We start from the raw sequence: 10,645 nt of genomic DNA on the forward strand, positions 1-10,645 counted from the left end.
CTAAGTAAAGAAAAACGAGTTGCCATCATTACTTTAAGAAATGAAGGTCCGTGAGTCTGAAAAATTGGGAAAACTTTGAAAGTGTCCTTAAGTGCAGTGGCAAAAACCATCAAACGCTACAAAGAAACTGGCTCACATGAGGACCACCCCAGGAAAGGAAGACCAAGAATCACCTCTGCTGCGGAGGATAAGTTTATCCGAGTCACCAGCCTCAGAAATCGTAGGTTAACAGCAGCTCAGATTAGAGACCAGGTCAATGCCACACAGAGTTCCAGCAGCAGACACATCTCTAGAACAACTGTTAAGAGGAGACTTTGTGCAGCAGGCCTTCATGGTAAAATAGCTGCTAGGAAACCACTGCTAAGGACAGGCAACAAGCAGAAGAGACTTGTTTAGGCTAAAGAACACACGGAATGGACATTAGACCAGTGGAAATCTGTGCTTTGGTCTGATGAGTCCAAATTTGAGATTTTTGGATCCAACCACCTTGTCTTTGTGCGACTCTGAAAAGGTGAACGTATGGACTCTACATGCCTGGTTCCCACCGTGAAGCATGGAGGAGGAGGTGTGATGGTGTGGGGTTGCTTTACTGGTGACACTGTTGGGGATTTATTCAAAATTGAAGGCATACTGAACCAGCATGGCTACCACAGCATCTTGCAACAGTATGCTACTCCATCCGGTTTGCATTTAGTTGGACCATCATATATTTTTCAACAGGACAATGACCCCAAACAGACCTCCAGACTGTGTAAGGGCTATGTGACTAAGAAGGTGAGTGATGGGGTGCTACGCCAGATGACCTGGCCTCCACAGTCACCATACCTGAACCCAATCGAGATGGTTGATGGGTGATGGGTGAGCTGGACCGCAGAGTGAAGACAAAAGGGCCAACAAGTGCTAAGCATCTCTGGGAACTCCTTCAAGACTATTGGAAGGCCACTTCCGGTGACTACCTTTTAAAGCTCATCAAGAGAATGCCAAGAGTGTGCAAAGCAGTAATCAAAGCAAAAGGTGGCTACTTTGAAGAACCTAAAATGTAAGACATATTTTCAGTTGTTTCACACTTTTTTGGTAAGTATTTGATTGCACATGTGTTAATTCATAGTTTTGATGTCTTTAATGTGAATCTACAGTTTTCAGAGTCATGAAAATAAAGAAAACTCTGTGAATGAGAAGGTGTGCCCAACCTTTTGCTCTGTACTGTGTGCGTGTGTGTGCGTGTGTGTGTGTGTGTGTGTGTGTGTGTGTGTATATATATATATATAATAATATTGTAAATCAACTCAATTGCACTAAGTAATAAAACATACCCAAGTGCCTACCTTATGTAAGGAGGGAGCTAAGGTGCCCAAGCTTTGATTAACCAAAAGTGACACACAAAGTCTCAAAGCTTAAAAGGGTTTGGCTCTTTATCACCAATGATGAGGGTCAATTTTTTTTATTTTGTTTTTGTTCCTTGTGAACAGCCTTCAGGAAACTTATGAAGCAAAGAGGAATGAGTTCCTAGGAGAGCTACAGCGGAAGGAAGAAGAAATGAGACAAATGTTTGTGATGAGAGTAAAAGAAAAGGAAGCTGAGCTGAAAGAAGCCGAGAAGGAGGTAAGAGCAACTGTCGTTTATGGTTGGAATTTATAGATATGCATCTTCCTTAATCTTCCAGTGACATTAGACCTGTTATGATGAATGTACTTATATTGAAATCTAATATATAAAGCTCAGTGTATGTGTGTCTGTATGTGTCTGTATGTGTGTGTGTGTCTCTGTGTGTGTGTCTCTGTGTGTGTATGTCCACTAAAGGAATTTTGTTTTCCCATCTGATATTAAAAAGGTTGTGCACTACTTTTACATTGATGGCCTATCCATAGGATAGGTCATCAATGTCAGATCGGTCAGGGTCAGGTCTGGCACCCTGCACCCCCGCCGACTAGCTGTTCTCAGTGCGGGTGCTAGCAGCTGGAAATGCTCAGCTCCGGAGCTTCCCCCGTCAGCTGATATTCTCAGGGTACTGCACATCCGCCTCCTATTCAAATCAATAGGAGGTACCCGACAGTGGACCACTATCAGAAGATGGGGCAGGGCCAGAACAGAGCATTTCAGACTGCCTGCCGCCGCCAGGGCCAAGACCAGATGATTGGCGTGGGTGCCGGGTGTCAGACCCCTGTCGATCAGAGATTGGTGACCTATTGTAAGGATAGGCCATCAATGTAAAAGAAGTGGACAATGCCTTTAGGATTTGTATTATATTTGATGACAGGGTAGGGTAATTACAAGAACAGACACTAGTTGATTCATCTTGCAAAAAATGTTGTTCTTAAAACGTATTTACCTTTCATTTTTCATTTTACATATAATCTGTGACTTATTAGTTGTTCAATCATACATATCTTGCTAGCTCCACGAAAAATTTGACCTCCTCAAAAGGACTCACCAAGAGGAGAAAAAGAAGTTGGAAGACAAGAAAAAGGAAATTGAGGAAGAAGTGAACATGTTCCAGAAGAAGAAGGCTGCAGCACAACTTCTTCAGTCCCAAGCCCAACAGGCTGGATCCCAACAAACCAAGAAAGACAAGGACAAGAAAAAGTAAGCAGCCTTGTGTAACTACTCCCCATCTCAACCATTGGCTTTAGGCATGAATGCATCCTCTTGCCATCTTCTCATCTTTATAATGGGAAACTGGTCTTCTCTTTTATTTTTTTAAGTTTCTTTTTATATTTTACTACAATTTAATCTAAAATGTGTGGTGGCATCCTATAGTACCTGGGTGTTTAACCATAAGGTCACAGTCAAACGTATATGAGCACAAGCTGGTCTATTGTGCCATTACAGACCATAAGAAGCTTTTATGTAGTAACTAGCAGAGAAGGGAAAACATTGTATACCTGTATAGTACGCAGAAAGGGGCGGAAAACTCCTTTAAACTGGATCCCTTGGGAACCATCATATATTCATATATATATATATATATATATATATATATATATATATATATATATATATATATATATATATATATATAATATGCAGGGAGCAACCTTGGGGTTTTTTTTTGGGGGGGGGGGTTAAGTATGCACTTTAGTAGAAATATATATTTTTAATGGAATCTGTAGACAAAATGAGGTGGGTTGGCATATTGCATAATGTACAGTATAGAAGAGTGAAGTAGGATTATAGAGGTCCTTGAAACCAGTACCGAAATCAAGGACACCGATTTGTAGAGTCCTTAAAGAGAGTGTTCTGCTTGGGGGCAGATAGGAGTACCCAGAGTGAGCGTGAATAGTATATAATTCCCAGATATATATACACATGTCGAGAGCCACTTATGCTAATGGTTCTTTATCCTAAACTCACTTATTTTATCAAAGCTTAGTTCTGCTAAGGCCTCATTCACATCTCAGTATTTTCCACCAGTGCTTGTATGGCAAAGCCAGGAGGGAAACTTACAGAGAAAAATGATAATTGAAAGATTAACACTTGTTCTATGTTTTTGTATACATATACTAAAGTGTGAATGAGTCCTAAAAGGTAGCTACTGTGCTTGATCCATCTAAGGCTATGTGTACACCTTGCACTTTTGCAGCGTTTTTTTTTTAAAAAAAAATTAAAAACTGCTTTTTACAGTACCAGCTGTTGAATTAATTCTCACTCCAATTAAAAGTTTCTGGGGTTCATCGAACAGCGCCGGTGAGAATTAAAGAAATACACAGGCGTGTGATTTCCAAAGCTCTCCAAAATTTTAATGACAATCATCTGTTTTATAGTCCTCAGAAATATAGACATGCCATGCATATATTTAGGCATTCCTTACAGGATAGCAAATAGTAAAATACATAACTGCATAGTAAATGCAGATACTCCCAGTATCCACCCTGCTTAGCCAAAAACACAACTGTGTGTTTTTCTGCATTTTTAGTAAATACAAGTAACTTTATTTAACATGTACTGTAGAGAAATGACACATACCATCTGCATTAAAAAGGCAGCAAAACCTGTGTTTTTGTAAGTAGCTTTACTGCCCAGAGAGCAGATTTTTTTCGCAGAAAAAAGTAACGTGTGCACATAGCCTAACAGAAGTGTTATACTTTGTAATGCTTCTTTCAAAATGATTATGTTGGGCATTTATGGAAATACATAGCAGTTGATATAGACTGCTACTTACTTTGGTATTTAAGTGATTGGGTATTTCTTAAAGGGGTTATACACTTTCAGAAAATGTCTCTGGAAAAGAGATCTTGCTTATATCACCCTCCCCTGGTGCAACGTTGAGTGTCCGCTGCTGTTCCCGATGTCTGATATTGACTACCATGCTGATGTCATGTCAACACCACCGCAGCCAATCACTGAGCTCAGAGGGTGTGTTCTGTCTACACTAGCAGAGCCACTGAGTTCAGTGATTGGCTGCCGCTCTGTTGGCAAGACAGCAATATCAGACACTGGTAAGAAAGGCAGAGACTCAGAGATGGACCAGGGAAGGGTGAGTAAAGACAAGTTTGTTTTTTATAACCAACTATGCCCAAGGTCCGGGATTTTCTGAAAGTGGCAACCCATTTACACAAAAATTATCTCTCCCAATTTGTCAACCATTGTTTATAGTTGGCATAGCAGATTCTTTATAGAAGAAGTAAAATACTTAGTGATGATGACAAAAGATTACATTTTATTTTATATTCTTGAGATTTGCAACTTTATTATATCTTTTGAATTAGAGCTCATCTCTAATTTCAAGGTCTCTTTATGGTGTTTCTAATGCAGATTAAAGACGACCTGTCACCAGTTTAAAAGTGACCCGTTTTTGCTATTATTTTAATCCACCTGTTCCCGTATGGAATCCATTTTTCTTTTTTTTTGTAAAAGGGAACCTGTCACCTGTAAAAACACTATTAACCTACATATATGGGGTTATTCTGAGGGTTAATAGAAATGGAATCCTGCCTGGCGCCTTGTATATTGAACCCCGTTGCCAGGAGAAAATTAACTTTAATCCTCCCTGCAGCATTTGGGTTTCAGTCATCAGGGTTGTGCTGGCACGGATTCAGTCACTGCTCTGTATATGGAGAGTGGTAGATGTAACTACACCCCTCACATTGACTGACTGCTCTAATGCTGGGCGAACTGTCAGTCAGTGTGGGGGTGTGTGGCTACAGCGCCGCTTTCCATACACACAGCGCTGACTGAACCCGCACCACCTCCATAACTGAAACACTGCTGGGAGGATTAACGTCGAATTCCTCCTGGCAGCAAGGTTCAATGTGCAAGCGCTGGGCTCGTTTCATATCTCATATCTGCAGATAATTAGCATTTTTATAGGAGACAGGTTCCCTTTAAAGGAATCTATCAGCAGGTTTCTGCTACCTCATCTGACAGCAGCATCATATAGGCAAAGAAATCCTGAACCCAATGATATATCACTTAGATTACTGGCTGCAGCCGTTCTGAAAAAATCAAAGATTTTAGATTTAGCATGTAGCAGAGCCCATACAGCTGCCCCCACCCACACCAGACTTTCAGTGTACATTTCCATAGACAGAAGCTGCTAATCACAGAAGGGGGCAGAGTTGGACCTGAGCTCACACTTTGCTGCATTCAACTAATGATAAAGCTAGGAAGCGTAAGCTAATATTAGATAAACAGCAGATAAACAAACACAGACTTTGTGATAAGAGATGCAGGGCTAAATTCTCTGTTTTAACTCTAAAGCCCGCTACACACGCTTCAATATATCACAATCCGTCGTTGGGGTCAAGTTGTAAGTGACGCACATCCGGCATCGTTTGTGAGGTATCTGCGTGTGACATCTACTTGCGATCAGGATTGAACGCAAAATCGTTGATCGCAAACACATCGTATCATTCTCTAGAATTGAGCGTTTTGTTGCACGAACCTGGTGAATTGTAACGTGTGACATCCCTCATACGATTTTGGTGTCTGATGCTATGTGCGCAGGTGTGCGCTCTGCACCGCAGCTTAAAAAAGGTCTGCTTCAGAGCGCAGCTGAAAAGCTGCGTTCTGAAGCGCCTCACAATGTCTGTCATTCACTAATCTCTGTCAGTCGGTCACTATCTCTGTCCCTCACTCTCTGTCCATGTCAGTCTATCCCCCTCTCTCATATACTCACCGATCCCTGGCGCTGCACGGCGTTCACACTGCTCCGGCGGCTTTTACTGTTTTGAAAAAGCCGGCCGCCCATTAAACAATCTTGTATTCCCTGCTTTACCCGCCCACCGGCGCCTATGATTGGTTACAGTGAGACACGCCCCCACGCTGAGTGACAGGTGTCACACTGCACCCAATCACAGCAGCCGGTGGGCGTGTCTATACTGTGTAGTGAAATAAATAATTAAATAATTAAAAAAAACGGCGTGCGGTTCCCCCCAATTTTAAAACCAGCCAGATAAAGCCATACGGCTGAAGGCTGGTATTCTCAGGATGGGGAGCTCCACGTTATGGGGAGCCCCCCAGCCTAACAATATCAGCCAACAGCCGCCCAGAATTGCCGCATACATTATATGCGACAGTTCTGGGACTGTACCCGGCTCTTCCCGATTTGCCCTGGTGCGTTGGCAAATCGGGGTAATAAGGAGTTATTGGCAGCCCATAGCTGCCAATAAGTCCTAGATTAATCATGTCAGGCGTCTATGAGACACCTTCCATGATTAATCTGTAAATTACAGTAAATAAACACACACACACGAAAAAATCCTTTATTAGAAATAAAAAACACAAACATATACCCTGGTTCACCACTTTAATCAGCCTCAAAAAGCCCTCCATGTCCGGCGTAATCCAGGATGCTCCAGCGTCGCTTCCAGCGCTGCTGCATGGAGGTGACCGGAGCTGCAGAAGACACCGCCGCTCCGGTCACCTCAACGCAGGTAATGAAGACAGCCGCGCGATCAGCTGCTGTCACTGAGGTTACCCGCTGTCACTGGATCCACTTATGACCTGGTTGCCCCAAAATAATACATACTACACTATTACACTATTGTTAGAAAATGCATAATAGGCTCCACTTACAGATGAATCGATTGCTTCAGCAATAAGACAATATCATTGTAAATAACACACATAAAGTAATGAATCTTATAAACCCCCATAATATTATAGTTCTGTATTCACTTTCTGCGGAAATCTCCTGCAGTACAATATTGGCAAGGGTTACAAGTATCCCGCAGCCTTTAGTTTCTAGAATGAAGCCCTGTATGTGGTATCTATAATTCCTATGAAGATATTCTTACCAAGAAAACATTGCCGTATGTGATAGTTGGCCTACAGCCTGAATTATAATTGATGTGTATGGAGGAGGCCTGCTTGCTAACAATTCCTAATAGTAGGGAGTAAAGCCAGCGAGGAACAGAATGGGTACTAAGCCAGGTTGGCATTAACAGAAATAATAAAATATTAGCGCTTCCATCAGTGAGTCAGTGCAGCGATCCCATATGTTAGCAATAATGCTGTGTACTGGGGAATGATGCTGCTGTCCAAGTGAAATTGGAATTCAGAAAGCATTTTATTGCCAAAGCAAAGCAGTCTTGTGTAATTCCCAAATACAGTAAAGTTGCACTCCAGAATATAACTTTGAGGCCTGGCCACCATCTTCATCACACCGGCAGTATACAGCCCCAGCCGCCTATATTCGTGACATCAGATCATATATTTTGTAGCCAAAACATGAATATATTTAGATTGCCTGGTGTTCACTGAAGCTTACATTGACAAGAAAATTGCCAGTAACTTGATTTATCTGTTTTTGATTTTTGAGAAAGCTGGATTATAACTAGTGATGAGCGAGTGTAATCGTTACTATTCACTACTCGCATGGATAGTATGGTATTTGGGTTACTTGTTACGTTGCGAGTTTTTTGTGTACTCGCCTCACGATATTTCTGTGTCCCACCCATCAGGTTTGCCGTATATATATATATATATATATATATATATTATATATGCAGGCATATTTTCCATACTCTTCCCATCCCCCAGACCTCTTTGTTGGGTCCAGCAGAAAATAAGGGCCGTTTCACACATCCGGAATTTCGCCGGATTGCTGGATCCGGCACACTCCAGTACAGTGTGATACAGTACAATGGCAGCATGACCAGCTCCGGTCACATGCTCCGGACACATACTGTCATGTAACCGGAGCATGTGACCCAAAAGTTGACGTGCATCCATTGTACTGTATCACACTGTACTGGAGTGCGTCGGATTCGGCAAACCGGCGAAAAGCTGGATGTGTGAAACGGCCCTAACTCTCATTTCCAATTGACTTGAATTGTACTCGCTATTCGGAACAAATACGCGAATATTACAAAGTATTTGTGACGAATATAGCGATTACGAATATTACGGTATTCGCTCATCATTAATTATAACCAAAAAATGTCCACTTTTTTTAGAGGCGCACTACTGATGTCTGTAGTTTAGCTTGTTTCTAAACTAACAAATCTTATTTCTAAAGCAGCAGTCGCCCTCTAGTGGTCATTTTAGAGTATACCGTCTTAAAACCCAAAATGCTGATACAGAAAGGCTTCATGACTGAATTCGCTTACAGAAAAATGCCGCCAGACACTGGAAACTAAAGCATGAAATAAATTTGAAGGGACTCTGTCAGCAAGATTTCAGCCCCCAAACTATTTATATCTGCCTGTAATTCTTTTAAGTATTTCAAAAGACTGACCTGCACATCCTACAAGTGTGTATAGGTGCCAGCTGAAAAAACCTAGCAAATACAAAATGGATTAGTGTGCGGCTGTATCCATTTTGTAATTCTTTTAAGGACAGGTGCAGCAATACCTTTAAGGCTAGTTTCACACTTGTGTTTTTTTCCTTCAGTCGCAATCCGCCGTTTTGGAAAACAGCAGAATCCGTTAAAGGATTCCGCTGCTTCCCATAGACTTGTATGGACAACGCATTGCGACTAATGGCCCTGCGTTGCATCCGCCAGCTGATGCTGCGTTGCATCCGCTGGGCTGAAAGAATGCAGCATGTAGCGTTTTTCTGCGCTTCCCAGAGCATCAAAAAAATGCAATGTGCTGGATTCCGCCGGCGTCCGTCATTTTTATAATGGAAGCCTATGTGGCGGAATCTGTCGGAATCCATCATTTGACGGATCCCTGTGACGGATCCGTCTTTACGCAACTGTGGATGCTCAGTTGAGTAAATTGCCGAAAAAAAAGCTACAACGGATTCCGTTGTTTTGCAGGATCCGTCGCATCAGTTGTGCCACTATATGCAATGCATCCGTTACATCGGTCACACAACGCAATGCGACCGATGCTGCACAACACAAGTGTGAAACTAGCCTAAAATGGCCAGTCCGTTTCTCCATTACTGAGAAATCAATGTTTGGATGGATATGCAAATGAATCTGTAGATTTTAAGATTTGAAGCCTCTGTCACTCCAGCTCTATTCCACACCCAGCACCACCCAGCCGTTAGTCAAGCAGGAGTAGGCGGGTTATAAACCTGGAGTGACAGAGGCTTCAGCCTCACTTGCATATCAATTAAAACATTGATATCTCAGTAAAGGAGGAACTGACTAGCCATGTAAAGGTATTGCTGGATATGTCTGAAAGAGGTACATGCTCATTTAAATAGTTTGGTGGGCCGAAATGTGATGGTTAGTGTAGTCAGAATCCCTCTAGCATATTTGACTAGTGGTCTTCTCCAATAGATTGGGGTGAGTCGCTCTGTGGGGTATGGTAAGGACTAGGGATGATCGAATACCGCAAATATTCGACAAATAGGTCGCCGCTATTCGACTATTTGCGAATATTCGATGTGCAATGTAAGTCTATGGGAACCCCGAATAGTTGCCGAGTAGCAACTATTCGGGCTTCCCATAGACTTACATTGCGCATCGATTATTCGCATAGCGGCGACCTACTCGTCGGATATTCGCGAAGGCGAATATTGCCGAATATTTGTGATATTCGATCATCCCTAGTAAGGACCACTGTACGCAGAAAATGGGGTTCAGCCTCTATAAAGCAACATAAAGTCAATGTGGTGTTGAATATGTTACAAATATGTCTGTATGCTGTGTAAGAGTTATAGCAAAAAGAATGACAAGACATGTAAATCCACTGTGCATATTGTATGGTATTTCCAGGCCATTGCTCCACAGTTTCCATTTTCTGTACATTGCTTCTAATGTTGTGGTCTTATTTTTAATGTTTGAAAAAAAAAATAAAAAAAAAATAGAACTGTCCCCATGGTACTGTGTCATTGGCGCACCTACATCTTTCATGTATGTGTCTATGTTTACGTGTCAAGCACATTTACTATATGCCTTGATCAGTACTACAATTTTTTATTTTCACACAATATTATTCCCAAAGTATAGTCACAGTTTTTCAATGTTTTCTGCAGTCATAAGCTCTCTGAAGTAGACCCATGGACACCTATGCTGCAATGCCCCGCACACTAAGTAATGGACATGGCTATATTAGGGAAACTATACTACATTTCAAATTGGAGTTAATTGCTAATCTTATTATTACACCTAATACAGTCATATGAAAAAGTTTGGGCACCCCTATTAATGTTAACCTTTTTTCTTTATAACAATTTGGGTTTTTGTAACTGCTATTTCAGTTTCATATATCTAATAACTGATGGACTGAGTAATATTTCTGGATTGAAA

The 10,645-nt window shown here is 41.6% G+C and overlaps 1 protein-coding gene across 8 annotated transcripts in view; it reads left to right on the forward strand.

The window, feature by feature from the left end:
• SEPTIN11 (septin 11) overlaps positions 1-10,645 on the forward strand; it is a 146,604-nt gene that overhangs the window by 119,440 nt on the left and 16,519 nt on the right. For all 8 annotated transcript variants that reach the window (XR_012754400.1, XR_012754399.1, XM_075352114.1 and 5 more), the window contains exons 8-9: positions 1,470-1,602; positions 2,396-2,583. Coding sequence is in view for 6 of the 8 variants with exons in the window: in XM_075352114.1 (XP_075208229.1) it covers positions 1,470-1,602; positions 2,396-2,583 (321 nt within the window). In the remaining 2 variants the exon portion in view is untranslated. The remainder of the gene's footprint in view (positions 1-1,469; positions 1,603-2,395; positions 2,584-10,645) is intronic.

The sequence above is a fragment of the Anomaloglossus baeobatrachus genome, chromosome 1 (assembly GCF_048569485.1).
Source record: "Anomaloglossus baeobatrachus isolate aAnoBae1 chromosome 1, aAnoBae1.hap1, whole genome shotgun sequence".
Classification (NCBI taxonomy): domain Eukaryota; kingdom Metazoa; phylum Chordata; class Amphibia; order Anura; family Aromobatidae; genus Anomaloglossus; species Anomaloglossus baeobatrachus.